Raw genomic sequence first — 17,761 nt, forward strand, 5'->3', positions numbered from 1 at the left:
TAAAACAACAAAGAAAGGACCAGAGGAAATAAAAGAAAAAGTAAGAACAATATCAAAATGTAGCATGAGTTCAATGGAAAACATTGAAGAAAGGGGGTATATTTAATGCCCGCCTAATAGTTTAGAGCTTTTCCTGTACAGTCTAAATTAGATCAAGACTAGTTACCATTATCTAAGAATTTAAGTATACTTACTATATATAACAAGGATAGTTATCATACCTAACAACCACTATTTGGAATCTGCTGAAGATAGGTTACTTACACAGATTTTGTTTGTTTTTGTGCCAGTACTGGGGTTTCAACTCAGGGCCTTATACTCTCACTTGGCTTTCTAACTCAAAGCTGGAGCTTTACCACTTGTACCATACCTTCACTTCCAGCATTTTGCTGGTTAATTGGAAGTAAGAGTTACAGACTTTTGTGTCCAAGCTGGCTATAAATCAGGATCCTCAGGTCTCAGCCTCCTGACTTGCTAGGATTACAGGCATGAGCTACCAGCGCTTTACTCAGATGTATTTTTAAAACTCCTACCTGAAAAACTACTATATGTATTTTTAAAACTCCTATCTTAAAAAAATGATTGTATACAACACGAATTTGCATATGCACTGCTTTATTTTTTGTCAGATTGTTTAACATATATATTGATATTGGATTTTGCACAACTGTATGTCCTGGTACTCTCTTCCATCTGTCTACAATATTGGCCCAAATATAAATAGTCACTCCGATACTTCGTCAGGTGTCTCCACCGATATCACCTCATCATAAGCCTCCAATATTCTATCTTCCTCTCCCTGCCCTATTTCCTCCTTCAGAGCTCTTATTACCATTTATTGTCTGTTTGATCACTGACTATCTTCCTCTAATAGAATATAGGCAGGAGGTGAGGGGAGCAGGTAGATGTAAGAGCTTTGTTTTGCTGCTAACAGTACTTATCACATAGAAAAGCATGGTAAGTTATTCATTCAATGAGTGAATGAAATTGCTCATTGCATAAGTAAAGTAAAAGAGCTTATGGAAAGTGGATGGTAAAACCTAGTGATCCCCACAGAATGTGGATATGGGTACATCACTCAGTGCATGGTCAAACAGGCTATGGGAAGAGACTTAGTTCTGTCTTTATTTTGGCCAAGATTGATTATGGATACATAAGGCCTCCCATGGACTCTTATAGATAGACAATCAGCTTGGTTAGCTATTTAGCAAATTCCAGACCTGTTCCCTGTTCCAGTCTACTCAAGAGGCGATAAGAGCCTGCCCAAAGCTTGATATGACCTTTCTTAGTTCAGAACCTTGAGAAACATACTTATTCATGGCCAGCACAGATTGAGTAACCTTTTACCAGGACATACCTTACCCAAGAGGAGAGACAGAGGCAGTGATAGAGAGGTTGCATAAGTCTACCAGTTATCTTGGCTTACTTGAGCCTTGTTAGTAGAGATAGACAGTTGGTATGTCCTTGAAGTACCTAGGAGCTCACAGTACAGCCATTCAGGTGTGGGCCAGCATTCATTCAGAGCCAGAATAGAACCCAACTCTTAGCTAATAGGCACTACTAGATTAGAGCCTCTTAATCAAAATGTAAGCTTTGGTTTCCTCATCCACAGATGGTGAAGGTGCTACACTTCCTTGTTTTCAGAGGTCACTTTCAGTTCTGATGTCCTAAAAAATCCTCTTTCCTCTATTCTATATTACTGAAACCTTTTACAGGTGGTGAAACTGAGGCCCATAAGAAGGACTTGTCCTGCCCAGGGTCACCTAAATGATAAAATATAGGAACAGGACTATTCTGATCCAATGCTATTCTCATTAGGGAATCAAATTTAGTTTTCCTATCCATATACCTTTTTGGCTTCAAAACTGGTCACTGAGTACCTGTGGTGGTAAAGGACCCTACTGGTTATTCAAATATATGATGGTACCAGTCACTACTGCAGGGTAAGGAAAGATGACATGGAAGAAAAAAAAGCCAAAGCCTGAGGATCATCATTCTCAGAATGCTACTCTAGGACTCTGTTGTCAGACCTAGACTGATTACCTACTATAGTCTATACAGCAAATGATGTTAGCGGAGATGGCACAATAAAATTTGCATGTATAGATTATTAGGTTCTATGGATAATGTGTTGGCTTGTTGATTCAACAGTGACAGACTTTATAAACAGACTGGATTGATTTGTTCCATGACTAAACACAGCAGTTTGTACTAAAGGTTTTGAGAATATGTATCTTATAACTTATTTCACTGGATTCTCAACTCTAAAAAGATTAATCCTAAAATCTTCCAGCCTTTCTTTCACTGTTCAATCACTTTATTTTTGTCCAACTCTCCCATGATTTTCCAAGATACAAGCTGCACTGATTATTTAACTATATTCTCAATTTGTTCCATGGGAAAAAGCTAAGCAATAAAAAGATTGTTATCTTAACTGGAGAAGATGAGGAAATTGGGACACACAGATGCTAAGTGATTGCTAAATAACAGCATTTGGATGTTCCTCATCTACATCATACAAAGGATTTCTATGTACCACATCAAGAAAAATCACTATCCCAACTATGCAGAACCATACTTCCAAAATACTATTAATGAAAGAACTAATTTCTATATACTTTCAAAAGTTTGTTTTTTCCTTTTCGGTGGGTTGTAGGTCTTGAACTCAGAGCCTGGGCACTGTCCTTGAGCTCTTTTTGCTCAAGGTTAGCATTCTCCCATTTTGATGAACAGATCCATTTACAGTTTTCTGGTGGTTAATTGGAGATAAGAGTCTCATGGACTTTCCTGCCCAGGCTGGCTTTGAATCATGATCCTCAGACTCAGCCTACTAAGTAGCCAGGATTACAGGCTACCAGCACCTGCCTAAAAGCTTCGTTTTGGTTGGTGAATAAAACTTCTGAACTATATTCATAAATCCAAAACACTTAGGAGAGCAAACTGGTAGAGAGAAGTTATAATTCTTAGAAGGATTTACAGAATACCTTCTGTTCAGTCTCAGTCTATATATCTATAAGACTGACTCCATAATTACAGGGCAAGTGTCTGTGGAAAATGTTAACCAAAATATGAAACTCAGATAAATATTATATCATCTTGCCATATTGCACAGCAATAATTGTAACAGAAATGGTGAAAACAATAAATTAATATACACTGAGCTCTTATTAAAAGTCAGGCACATACTATCTCATGTAGTCTTCCTGTACCCACTCTTTAGTCTACAGCTATTTTTATTTTCTTCTAGGTGAAGAAACCAAGGCACTAGGTAAAGTAAACTTGCCTAGGTCCAAGGTTAGTTGTCAAGTTCTTAGACATGTAATGTCATGGCTGTGGCCATGTGAGAGGCTTGATTTGTTTTGACAAGGACCCAGCCCCACTTACCATTCTGAAGTCCTCTTCGAACTTGAAAGCCCCACCTCCCGTGGCACACAGTGTGGTGTGGAGACTGGAGAAGTTCTTCTCGCTGCCCATCTGAATGAACCTGTGCATGGCACAAGTGGGGAAGCGGATGAAGTGCAGGTTCCCTTTGCGCCCACACATGGTCAGGTTTTTCAGTTCTAGGTGGACATCCCGAATCCCAGTTTTCCCATAAGCTGTATTAGATGTCAAATATTTCCGAATGCTCTTCAGGTTCTCCACCTCTTCTTGTTCCTCTTCAGCTGTAATATCCTTTGGTTCAAAGTAGACCAGCTTAACCAGGGTCCCACCAATATCCATACCAAACCATGGGAATGCTAGACACAGAGAAAAAGAAAGAGTACTACTGAATTCTGTACATGCAAGCAAATATTCACTTCTTGAGTATTCAAAAAGAAAATACATTGAACATTCAATTTGAAAACTGATTCTGTGTTTTAGAAAGAGCACAGAGAAAAATACATAGTTTGTAGAGGTGCTCCTAACTCTGCCCACCCTTCACCCAATGTGAAAAGCTTAGAAGTGAGAAAAGAAATAGGATTCTGCAGTTTTCTAAGTCATTCTTCTGTGCTTCTTTTTTAAAAAAGAATTATTGTCAAGATGATGTACAGAGGGGTTACAGTTACATATGTAAGGTAGTGAGCACATTTCTTGCTGATCTTGTTACCCCTTCCCTCATTTTCCTCCCACTTTCCCTCCCTTCTAACCCCTTCCCTCAGTTGTACAGATCATTTCCAACGTATTGTCTTGTGAGTATCACTGTTGCACTGGTTCCCACTTTTTCCTTTGTCTCACCATGTTGTTGTTCCCCTTCTCCTCCCTTCCATAATTCAGATGGGCATATATACAATACTCAGGTACCAAAATCAGATACAGTGACAATAGGGGATAAATCATAGGGGAAAAAATACAAAAGAAACAGAAATCACAAAGTACATTAAAAACAACAACAAAGAAAAACCTCTTGTGTCTCCGTCCTGGAATTCATTTTGCTTAGCAACATCTTGCCAGAACCAAGAAAACAGGTTCCATAGTTTCCTTCATTTGTAATAATTAGTATATGTCTAGGACAATCCTACAAGATGAGAAGGATATCTTAATAGCTATGTACATATAACCATACAAGATAATGCTAAGCGAAATGAACTCTTCTGTGCTTCTTAGGGCTAGAGTATCCTGCCAATCTAAAGCCATTCCACCATTTCAAAATACATGTACAAAGAAGGGATCCAGTGGGTTATGCCTATAATTGTATCCTAACTAATCACTCTGTCTCTCTGTCTCTGTCTCTGTCTCTGTCTCCATCTCCGTCTCTGTCTCCCTCCCTCCCCCCCCCCCTCTCTCTCTCTCTCTCTCTCTTCTACTCACAGTGTAATATTTTTTAGGAACTGTCATATTTTACATATGTAGTTTTATCATCTTACTGAGATCAAGGTCTACCCAAACTTAAGCTTCCTACCATCACCCTGCTACTGGTGGAATGAAAAAGAGCAGGAAGATATCCTAGTAAAGTCATCAGGTGGGACTGGTTCCTGCCATTGATCGATCTAGGATACCCAGATGTTATGATAAAGTCAGCTGTAGCATTGATAAGAGCCTTTGCCATCTTTGCTAGAAGTGATGTTAATTCTAGATAATGTTTGCATTCACACCTGTCCCATCTTTCTAAATAGATATCCTAAAAAAAGTATTTCTTGAGTATTCATCAAAATTCTCAGCAGGAGTACAGGTTCAAAACTAATGAGAATGAAGCCGGGCGCTGGTGGCTCACGCCTGTAATCCTAGCTACTCAGGAGGCTGAGATCTGAGGATCGCGGTTCAAAGCCAGCCCGGGCAGGAGAGACCGTGAGACTCCTATCTCCAATAAACCACCAGAAAACCGGAAGTGGCGCTGTAGCTCAAGTGGTAGAGCGCTCGCCTTGAGCTGAAGAGTTGAAGGACAGCGCCCAGGCCCAGAGTTCAAGCCCCACGACCGACCAAAAAAAAAAAAAAAAACTAATGAGAATGAGAAAGAACATCATGGTGGGAGCTCAGGGGAGAGGAAACTGCATTTTCTCTCACTTTCACTGCAACAGAACCTGGCTCAATGTGACTGATTCCTGGGGTGGTCAGCAGCTTAACTACAAAATCTGTGGTCCAGTTCTGAGATAAAGCAGCAAGGAGAGAGGAAACAGATGTTGGAGACTGGAATAGTATTTGGAAAACTATCACCTACAGTAACATAGAAGGCAAACACTAAAAAGTTTGCTGATCTAGTGAAAAGACTGAAAGTCAAAAGGCAGTAGTATGTGTTGGCTATTATAGGCTGCATTTTGAAAGGTGAAGAGCTTAGAAAACAATTGAATAGTTTACAACCAAAAACAACAGGGAGAATGAAATACATAAAGTCAGATTGCAGGGTAGAAAAAAGTGCTGCTTCTCCTTCCCAAGAGACAGAACAGAACAGAAAAAAACAACGAAGAGAAAGCTTTTGAGTAAAACAGTCAATTAGCACTTTGCATTTAGCTTTTACACTCTCATTCTCAAGTGAAGAGAATGGCTACCTGCCTACTGTTAACATTCTAAAACACTTGAGATGTTTCTAAGTATAAAGTTTAACTTTAGGGCTTCTCAGTTCAGTCAAGACAGAACACAAAGCCCTGAGTTCAAGGCTCAGTAACACACACACACACACACACACACACACACACAAACACACACACACACACCAGCAGCAGCAGCAGCAGCAGCAGCAACTGAGAAGGCTGCTCAGACTCAAAGGAGCCCATGTTCCTTAGATCTGTCAGAGGCCAGAGTTACAGCAATTTAGTTTAGACTTCATTTTCTACAATTGCATGTGGGTAGGTATGGGGGATGCTGGGGATCAAACCTGTCCTGGGACATGCAAAGCAAATCTTCACTCATAGTTTGGTTTTATTTTCATTCTAGAATTGCACAGCACTCCATTCCATGAAACAGATTAAGTATTCCAATGATCCAAGCAAAGGATATTGGATTTATAGACAGAGCAGGCCGAAGTAAGCAGAAACAAAAGACCAAACAATGGATGTGATCATCTTAAAGTTAGTTCTTTATGAAGTAGTGACTGGAGACAGAACAACGAAGAAATAATTATCCTGCTTTTAGGAAGTTTGCGTAATCTGGATTTCTCAGGAAGTCAGATAAACTGTAATTTCAGATTGGTGACATGGAATTTCTGACTTCACTTAGATTGCTAGCTTGGTCTGAAGGGCCTCATTCAGGTGCTCAGCCAAAACAATGTCCACTTAAAAATTTTAACCTAACAGATATGATCAAAGAGTCTGCTGGAAAAAGGGCATCCTCCAAAGGATAGACACAAAGGATGAAGGGAGTAAACTGTGGAGTTCCCTCCCCTGACAGGAAAAATCAAGGCCCGAAGAAACATATTGGGAGGTGAATTTGCTTCTGAATTGAGGTCCAGTGGCTGCTAAGAATCTTCTATTAAACCCCTTTTCAAATGACAGTGTATAGTTGTTTTAGTATATTAATGTGCTCTGTGTGTGCATGTGTGTGTGTGTATGTGTGTGTGTGTGTGTGTGTGTAAATCAAATAGATTATCTTTTCTATGCAGAGACACTATATCAAGAAGAACCATATCCAGAGTTGAACGAGAAATGACTTTGTGTTATCCTCTCGTTTAGAGCCTAAATTAGGCATCACTCAGATGGCATGATGGGTGGCACCCTGGGATGGCCTCCTCTGGGGAAAGCAGGAATGAATGGTGCCTACAAGACAGAGTGTGTGCCAAATATCTGCTAATCAGAGGAACAAACTGTCAATCATTAGCTCGGCTGGCCAGACATTTACGATCTCTTTCTTCCAGTCCTATGGGGTCAGACCTGGGTTTTTAATAATTTATCTGGGCAATGTTCCTAACTTGCCCGGTGAGTTGTGAAAAGAGCACTTCACCTGGTATCAAACCCTCCAGAAGAGTCTGTTACCATTTCAGCACAATGTAAGATAAGGGTCTGAGAATGAAGATAAGCCAAAATGGAGATCCCAGTCACCTGTATTCTAACACATAACTTTTGTTGTTTTAAGGGTTCTTGCAGGATTAACTTGCTATATTAGTTGGCATTGCATGACTATAACGAAACACCTGAGTTAATTAAAAGGTTTGCTTTAGCTCATGGTTCTAGATGTCTCTGTCTAATATCAAATGGCTTCACTGCTGCTGTGGGCCTGTCCTGGGAAGGAGTGGGGGATGGTGTTTATCTAGCTCTTGAGCTTTCCTATATTTCTTTTCCCTACTTCCTGTTCTCCATGAGGTGAAGAATCTCCTGTTCTTTCTGCCATGATGTTCTGTCACCATTGGCTCAGGATCAACAGGGCCAAAGGCTGAAATCTCTGAAACTGTGAGCAAAAATAAATCACTCCCTCTTTACATTTTCCTCAGGTGAGTAAGTAAAACAACATAATTGGTGCTTCCCACCACAGAGATTCAGGAAGTGTTTCTGGTGAGAGGAACTTCCCAAAATGCTCTAGTTATTTGTGACACACATTCCAGTGTATAATGGGCCACATATTGGACAGTGGTTGCCTAAGACTATATATCACTTAGTGCCAACATCAACAGGTTAGTTTTTTGAGTATTCCCTAGCATATGTGTACAGTAATGAAACTGCCCTGTGATGCAAATACCTGTATCATTAAGAAATGCGCGACTCTATTTTTTCTTGAATGTAAATTAGGCACCTGTGTAATCAATTACTTTGTGGAACATAGGTTTGACTCAATAAACTGTGACTGCCATGGTCAGAACACCAGTTAGGGCTGGTTTCAATCACTGTGAATTGAGAGCAGCAAATTGAAATTTCCCTTTCTAGTACATGAAGAAGACTGGTTGAGCCAGACACTAGTGGCTCATACCTGTAATTTTAGCTATTCAGGAGGCTGAGATCTGAGGATCATGGTTCAAAGCCAGGCCAGGCAGGAAAGTCCATGAGACTCATCACCAATTAACCACCGGAAAATTGGAAATGGACCTGTGACTCAAAGTGGTAGAGCCCTAGCCTTGAGTAAAAGAGCTCAGGGACAGTGGCCAGGCCCTGAGTTCAAGCCTCAGGACAGACAAAAGAAAGAAAAAGAAGAAGAATGGTTGATCAAACTATCAGGGGTAAAGGATATTTTGAGGATTGAGTAATCAACAATAAAGCCATTTATGAAGCATTTTAAATACAGTTTTATATTAAGTTAATATTAATTTTGTTTAACTTGCCTAGAGACTTCTACAAGGTAAAAAATAATACCCTTCAAGTCAGATCCAAATGTGTAATAAAATTATAATTTTTAAAGTGTTTCTTAGAAGACTAGCTTTCCCTTTATTATGTGTCAATTTTGTTGAGAGTAGATGTAACTGTTAGTATTTACACAGAAATGTAAAGTGCAACATTCTGACTACAGATGGGAAAACTGAGATTTGGAAAGATCAAAGAAAGTGGGCATGGTAGTACATGTAATTCTAGTACAGAGGCACTGGAGGCAGGAAGAGCTAGACATTGAGGCCAACCTTGGCTACATAGCAAGAATCTGAGACCAATGTGGTTACATAGTAAGACTGTCTCAAAATATTTTAAAAAGCTAAGCAAGAAAAAAAGAAAGTTCAAAGAATTGTTTAAAGTGAGGCACAGTGGATAACAAACTCATCTTCAGCTTGATGAGTCAATAAATTTCCTATTTTGCCAGACCAATCTGAATTGTGTTGCTTGACACTTGTAACTGGGAGTATCAAACAGAAAATTTCTGTGGGAACATTTCTTATTTGAACCATTCACTAATCTGTAAATGGGGACAGACTAACCTATCAGTAATATTCTTCCTGATTCTCACATTCCCTGCCCTGAATACACACACACACACACACACACACACACACACACACACACACACACACACACACACACACACATATACACACACACATACACCCTTCCAAAACCATAATGTTAACAGCATAACACATCAGAATTGAAAACCTAAGAGCTATCTAAAGACATTAAAATGGTGAATATAAACTTTAATAATGTTTTAAAGAAATACATAATAAGTGAACAGGAAACAATCTGTTAAATCTTAAATACTTTATGCAAAGAAACAGTTTAATATGCTATATGATTGGCAAAAATCCTCTTAGGGGCAAAGAAACCATATATCAAGGTCCCCTTTCAAATAAATGGATATGAGATATTTTTAGGTTGAATTTTAAACCTGTGATAATTCCCAGTATTGTCAAGTACAAGTACTCACACACTACCAGTCAGAATATAAAGTGTTTCCATGGAGCTCCATGGAAATAATATTAAAAACTTCCAGATTCCTAACCTTGTCAATAGTTTGGTCTTAACTTTATCCAGAGAAAATTATGAATATGAACAAAAGTGTTAGCTTATAGCAGGTACAAGGCCCAGGTTCAAATTCCAGCACTATCAACAACAAAATAAATAACAGGGCTGGGAATGTGGCTTAGTGGCAGAGTGCTTGGCTAGCATGCATGAAGCCCTGGGTTCGATTCCTCAGTACCACATAAACGGAAAAAGCCATAAGTCATGCTGTGGCTCAAGTGGTAAGTGCTAGCCTTGAGCAAAAGAAGCTCAGGGACAGTGCCCAGACCCTAAGTTCAAGTTCCTGGAACTTGATGATGATGATGATGATGATGATGATGATGACGACGATGACCATGATACATCTTTACAGAGGGCAAATAATCCCATTAACACAATAAACCAGCACATCACCATTAAAATAATTTTGCTGAGCATCATTTAAGGATGTGAGAAGAATGTCCATTATACATCATTAAGAGAAAAGAACAGCGATTGAAAAGGACATTTTATATGGCAACAGTTTGTTTAAAACTGTTGCTATTTAGAAATAGAAAGTAAGGCTAGACACTTGAGGCCAAATGTTGATAGCTATTCTCTGTGGAACATGGGTTAAAATGATCTTTTTTCTTTTTCTGATACTTTTCAAATTTTAACAGTGAACGCATTTGAACTTCATAATCTGAGTTATTTAAAAACTCTTACTTAAAATATGCTTTATAGAGCCAGGTGCTGGTGGCTCACGCCTGTAATCCTAGCTACTCAGGATGCTGAGATCTGATGATCACGGTTCAAAGCCAGCCAGGGCAGGAAAAGTTTGTGAGACTCTTTTTTTTTTTTGGTCCAGTTGTGGGGCTTGAACTCTGAGCCTGGGCGTTCTCCCTCAGCTCTTCAGCTCAAGGCTAGTGCTCTACCACTTGAGTCACAGCGCCACTTCCGGCTTTTTTTTCATTTTGCTTAGGTGGTGCTGAGGAATCGAACCCAGGGCCCTAGGCATGCACAAGCCCTCTACCACTGAGCCATCTTCCCAGCCCCTCGTGAGACTCTAATCTCCAATAAACTACTCAGAAAACTAGAAGTGGCACTGTGGCTCAAGTGGTAGAGCACTAGCCTTGAGCTGAAGAACTGAGGGAGAGTGCCCAGGCTCAGAGTTCAAGCCCCACAACTGACAAAAAAAAAATGCTTTATAACAATGTAAAAGAAAAAGACACTGTTTTAGTTTTGTTTCTCTGAGCAGATAGCAAATGTGTGATTTGTTGTTTGTAAACAGCATGCCTTCCCCTAACTCAATAGTTCCTTTTCAAAGTCAACTCTGATATCAAGATTCCCTGGACACTAGTGGTGAAATTGGTTGGGAATGGTAGCCCAGTGGTAGAGCTCTCTTGGGTATAAACTCGAGGCCCTGGGAAGCATGACACTCAGCAAAGTTGTTCAACCAGTCCAGACACTTGTCATACAAAGGTTGCTTCAGATAGGAATTAAGGGTGGGAAAAACAACCGATTTACCTATTATCTTGGACCATTTTCCGCTGTAAAAACCTAACACCAGTGGCTAGTAATTTAAAAGAAAAAAGGTTTTCCCCACAGTATAACCCCTGCTTTCACTGTATTTGATGTCGGTATAATTTGTGGAGGGGAAGGGGAAAAACAAGTCGTTTAAATAAGGATACAGGTGGACCCGTTGCAACAATGAGAAGTACAAGGTGTCATGTCCAAAACGAACTTTACAACTTTGGTGGTGGTGGGGGAGGATTGGATGGGGATGCGGGGGGAGGATGGGAAGGGATGGGAAGGGGAAACAAAGGAGGAGGCTACAATGCTTGATAAGAAATGTACTCATTATCTTGCCCATGTAATTGTAACCCCTCTGTACAGTATTTTCACAATAAAAAATAAATAAAAATTTTTAAAAAAAAGGAAAAAAAAAGAAAAAAGGTTTTACGGGTCTTGGTTCAGGATGAGAAAGCCCAAAAGCATGGAGTCAGCATCTGCCTGCCTTCTAGTAAGGGCCTCAAAGGCCTGAATTGTGTCCTATCATGAGGAAAACTTGGAAAGGGGAAGCAGGCATGTAAGGAAAGTACATGTACACCAAGCTAGCTTAATAACAACCTGCTTTCTTATAAGTTAATCCAATGTCTGAAAACTACCCAACTCTTTCTCCTGAAACAGATAAATCTAGACTTCATCCTATCAGAAAGTCAGCACCCTATAATCTAATTTCTTCTGAAGACCCACTTCCCAACACCAACAAATAGAGAATCAAATTTCAACATGAGCTTGGATACGGACAAACCATACCCAAGCTATACACAACTACCAACTTAACACTGTCAGGTCAAGATCCATTCATTAAATGTGGTATGTTGTAAAGAATGGGTTCTTCTGCTGGCACACACCCAGATTCTGATATCTTTCTTTCTCTTGCCCAGATGATGGTAGGAACAAAAGGTGATCATATTTCCATAAGTGAGAGGAAAGGGGAACAGGGAGGATTCCTTTCAGAACTGAGGCAAATGGAAGTATTATCAGAGCAGCAACACACAGAAGTGGAGTCTGGATTTTAACTCTGCCACTCAGGGCCAACTTACATTAGGCCACAGTAGGCACAGTACTGAGGACCTGCAATACTTTTACCCACACAGTATATTTTAGTTCTTTCAAAATCAGAGGAAAACATAGGAGGTTACAGGTTGAAGGAAATGCATGACACCCACATAACCATAAAATATAATTTGCATTTGATTTTTTGCACAGGAAGGACACCGAGGAAGGCACTGATCTATCTGTCTTGTTTATAATCACATTCCCTTAAATCAATGTCAACTTTCGTTTTAAGCACAACTAAATATTAAAGACAAGGTTTTCATTATAGTTTTTTTTAATGACTGGTCATATTTAACTATATGGTTTCTCAAATTTGTCTAATGGTAAGACCCAACTAAGGCATATGTTATAAATACAGATTGTCAGGCTGGGAGTATAACTCAGTGGTAGAGCACTCACAGGAGGCCCAGTGTTCTATCCCCAGTGACAAACACACACACACACATGCACACACATACACATACACAATAATCATAAATACATAAATAAAAGCAAAAGTATAGATTGTCAAGCTTTCACCAAGAGATTCTGACTCCATATTTTCAAGGCACGTCCCCTGTAATTTTCATCGGTTAAGTTCTAGTTGAATCTACATAAATGCTATAAATAGCTGGAGTATGTCTTCAAAGTGACACATGAGAGTTTGAATGATCTGACCTTGCGGAAGCTGTGAGGGCAGAATTCTGAGGCTGACAGCTGAGGGCAATGCACGGCAGTGACCCCAGAAGATATTTTGCATATAGCTTTTAAAAGTTCTAGCTATCATCTCATGCTTGATTAATTCCCACAGCTGTGGTTTAGAAGTTCTATTCATAATTAATTTCTATCAGTGACTTCCTCTTGTCCAGTCATGGTCATTGTCAAAGTAAGTATGCATTCTTCTATAAAGTAGCTGGCTTTGGCAACCATATATTCAAATGTTTAGGGCATGCAGGCATTCTTTGATCTGCTTTCCACATGGCTGGACTTCATCAATTATTTCATGAAATCAAAACAACAAACAGAAGTAGTCACATTAAAGCCAAGTCTTCAGGTCAAAATTTGAAAAGGGCTCTTCAGGAAACCATGTACCAAGGTTCCTTCCGATAGCACCCTGGAGTACATTGTTAACTTGGATCTGGGCCAGGAGCAAGCAAGATGAAACTGAAGATGAGGGCATCCAAAAATATTAAACCCTGAAGTAAAAGAAACTTTATTACTTCATGCTCTTGAAGTCCTTGAGCAGCTCAGAGAGCCCAGCCTCTTTCTCAAGGTTTTGGAGCTTCTCCATGCCACTCTTAATGGGAGAGACCAGAGTACAAAGACAAATGTACTCTGGTGACCCATGTCGACCTCATCTCTTCCTCAATTGGCTTGTACTGTACTCAAGTCTTGCATTTCTGTTTTAGGTCTTAAGGAGGGGATTTGATTCCTACTTCACAGTAAGTTCTTTAGCTGTGTGGAGAGGGTGTGTAGAAGACAGCTACAGAGTTATTTCTCAGGAAGAGGCTTCCAGTCTTGCCCAGCCTAGAGCCAATAGAAGATAAATATCTATCTTCCACATGGTCCTCAGCTTTAGTTACACCACCTTCTTCATTAGAAATACAGTCTCTGACAGAGCATGGTGATATACATCTGTAATCGCCACCAATTAGGCCGAAAGGATTAAGAGATTAAGAGTTGAAGGCCATTCTGGGCTACCTAGCCAGCCTGAGCTACCAAAGGAAGGAAGGAAAGAAGGAAGGAAGGGAGGGAGGGAGGGAGGGAGGGAGGGAGGAAGGAAGAAAAGAAAGGAGGGAGGGAGGAAGGAAGAGAAGGAAGATTTGTTCTTGGATAAAAAGGAAGATTCCAGTTATAATCATTCCCAGGGGTTCTAAAGAACACAACTAACCACCATGTTCCTGTGTGATTATTGCCAAGGGGATCATTTGATACAGTATCTACCAGGAACAGCAGCTACTCCAGTCTTTCAGTGCCCTGAGCTGGGCTCAAGATGGTAATCTCATTACCTGCTTAAGCAAATCCCACTATAAACCACCAAGAGGTTTAGCTTTCTGTCTTGACAAGCCACTAGAGCATGCTGACTTCCTCTAGGGATGCTAACAATTTAATTCCAGGTAGTAGTTAATTAGAGAGGCTTCAGAGAGAATAGCACTGCTAGGTGGTACCACCAAGCAGAACATGCCCATAGAACAGGCTTTGTTCATTTACTTCAGCCTTAACTACCAAAATCTGGCCAAACCGTAAGGTTACCAAGGGGTGCTGTGGGACTGAAGAAGGACGTAGCACTTGTTCTAATAGCAGTGCAAGTCTAAATAAAGTCACAAGCACCTGCCTCAAATAGTCCAGGATCAATTACATTTTGTTGTTGTTTATGCCAGTACTGGGGCTTGAACTCAGGACCTGCATGTTTTTCCTTAACTTTTACAATCAAGGCTAGAGCTTTACCACTTGAGCCACAGTTCCACTTTCAGCTTTTTGGGGCTAATGGACTTTCATGTCCAGACTAACTCTGAATCATGATCTTCAGTTCCTAGCCACCTGAAGAGCTAGGATTAGATGTGAGCCACTGGCACCCAGCTCAACCACATTCTGACTCATTCACTAAGTGAGTAGATATTTATTGGAGTTTTAAGACATAAAGAGGCATGGTGGTGAATAAAATTCAGACATGGCAATGTATCTGCCCCCTTGTCACCTCTAACCCATAAGTATTGATGAGTCAAGGATTATTTGGAAAAAGGAATGAAATGCACATTACACAAGAACAAAACAAGACCTAATGCAAACAATTCTTTTTAATATTAACTAATGACAGTTTTTCATATAACATCCTTTTTTTTTAGTATAGTAGTCATCACAGAGTGAAGTCTGACCCTTTCTAGTCTTTCAAAAACTTTACAGTTTAGGTCATGGGTCCTCCAAAAGTTCAAATTCACAGGATGTTAGTACTTGGAAGATCTAAGGACTCTGGCTCATTATAAGAAGATAAGAAGATGTTCAACACCATTACTAGAGGAATGACAATATAAACCATAATAATATATAATTTTGGACCCACTTAGGATGGCTATAATAACAATAATGATAACAAGAGAAAGAAAACTGAACCATGCTTTTTGGGGGGAGCATGTTAATAGAGAAACGGAAAGTGAGCAACATAATCATTGTATTCCATGCACATTATGTGAAAATTGAACTACATAACTTGAGGGTAAAGATGGAATGGGGAGAAATGGAGGAGAATGACATTGATCAAGACGCATTATACTCATAACCTGATTTATGGAATTAGAAACCTTTTTGTACAACTGCTTAGTAAAAAATAATAATAAAACATAATTAAAAAGAAAGAAAACTGTGTTAGTGACAAGAAGAAACAGACCTGGTGGGAATATTAGATACTGCAGTTCTTTTGGAGAACAGCTTGGCAGTTTCCCAAGCAGTTAATCACAGAGTTAGTATATAGTCTAACAGTTCCACTACTAGATATATACCCAAGAAGCATGGAAAGGTGAATCTACACAAATACTGGTCCATGAATGCTCATAGCAGAAAACATACTAAATATCACCAACTGATGAACATGACAAAGTAACATGACATATTTATATAAAAATATTATCTGACAAAAAAGGAATCATGTGAACACACACTTCCCAGGTGGCTAGAGTGTTCTTTCGTCTCTATTAGAGCATTCTGTCTTGGTTTGGGACTAATGTTATTAATGTCTTGCTACTGTCAGTGTTGATGAAATATGTCTACCTAGTACCTACACTGTGTGAAAGCAGAGAAACCAGAAAAGCAAGTCTGTTAAAAATGTGACTTTCAGGGTTGGAGCAGAGAGTTTTCCTGGCAAGTACAAGGACTTGGGTTTGATGCCCAGTGTTCACTCTGAGGTACAGCATAGGAAATATCTCCAAGTATAAGATGTGTGAGGATCTCCAATTCCATCCACTTAACAGCACTCATCTTGGTTGTTCAAAATTATTTGTTTCCTGCCAGGTGTGATGGTATATGCATTTAATACAGTGTTCAGAGGCTGAGGCAGGAAGATCCAGAGTTACTCGAACAGTCTAGACTACATACTGAGATCCTGTATTAAAAAAGAAAGAAAGAAAAAAGAGAAAGAAAGAAAGGAAAGGAAAGAGTAACAACAAAAAAGTGCTTGTTTCCTTCAAGCCCTCAGCTGCCTCCTGGGCTTTCATTCTGTCACTGGTAAATTGTCACATGTGACAGTCACTGCAATTAGCAACAACAATCATTTTCTATACTAATGCAGACACAGCTCCATATATTATCTCATTGAGAAAACAGAAGAAAGCTTGAGAAATACAAATAGGAGCATTTAAAATATTGGACTTTGTTTAGGCCATATCACAAAATGCTGTATCAAAAACCAAAGCAGCCGGATGCTGGTGGCTCACACCTGTAATCCTAGCTACTCAGGAGGCTGAGATCTGAGGATGGTTCAAAGCCAACCTGGGCAGGAAAGTCTGTGAGACTCTTATCTCCAATAAACCACCAGAAAACCAGAAGTGGCACTGTGCTCAAGTGGTAGAGCACTTGTCTTGAGCTGAAGACCTGAGGACAGCGCCCAGGCCCAGAGTTCAAGCCCCATGACAGACAAAAACAAAAACAAAGCAACAACAACAAAAAGCAAACCAAGAAAGTCAGAATAACAGTAGTTTCTCCATATTCTTTTTTTTTTGGTCATGGAGCTTGAGCTCTGGGCCTGGGCGCTGTCCCTCAGCTCTTTAGCTCAAGGCTAGTGCTCTACCACTTGAGCCACAGAGCTACTTCTGGTTTTCTGAGTGGTTAATTGGAGATAAGAGTCTCATGGACTTTCTTTCCTGGGCTGGCTTTGAACCATGATCCTCAGATCTCAGCCTCCTGAGTAGCTAGGATTACAGGCGTGAGCCATCACACCTAGCCTCTCCATATTCTTTTAAATTGGAATTTTAAAATTGCATCTTAACTCTGAACCACACATATGAAAGAAGTAATATTACACTTAATGTAATTTTATATAAAGTTGAGGGAAATGAATCTGCATTTGTGAACCTCAGGAAATTGTCCCTTTTGTATAGTAGTTGTAGGTTCATGAACTTTAGGAACCATTTTGCAAAATTTTGTTGGCTACATATTATGGAGAAATGTCTGACTCAGAAAGAGTGTGCAAATCCTAACTAATTTTTGAACAGCTTCCTTGAAATTTGATTCAAATTTCTTGAATCAAAACTGATTCAGCAGCTTGGAAAGCATTATAAAAAACATTTCACAAAAAAGATGAATGCTAAAAATATCTAGCAAGTCTTCACTGGGCTTGTGAGAAATATAACAAGAAATCAAACAAAAACCGTGTACCAGTGGCTGATGCTTGTAATCCTGGCTACTTGGGAGGCTGAGATATAAAG

At 39.7% G+C, this 17,761-nt stretch overlaps 1 protein-coding gene across 4 annotated transcripts in view; it reads right to left on the reverse strand.

Annotated features, from left to right (window-relative positions):
* Pank1 (pantothenate kinase 1) overlaps positions 1-17,761 on the reverse strand; it is a 92,753-nt gene that overhangs the window by 21,901 nt on the left and 53,091 nt on the right. For all 4 annotated transcript variants that reach the window (XM_070021170.1, XM_070021171.1, XM_070021168.1 and 1 more), the window contains one exon: positions 3,385-3,737. In XM_070021170.1, the coding sequence (XP_069877271.1) occupies positions 3,385-3,720 (336 nt within the window). In that variant the 5' untranslated portion in view covers positions 3,721-3,737. The remainder of the gene's footprint in view (positions 1-3,384; positions 3,738-17,761) is intronic.

Source organism: Dipodomys merriami, unplaced genomic scaffold (genome assembly GCF_024711535.1).
Source record: "Dipodomys merriami isolate MVZ:Mamm:240054 unplaced genomic scaffold, mDipMer1.0.p SCAF_14, whole genome shotgun sequence".
Classification (NCBI taxonomy): domain Eukaryota; kingdom Metazoa; phylum Chordata; class Mammalia; order Rodentia; family Heteromyidae; genus Dipodomys; species Dipodomys merriami.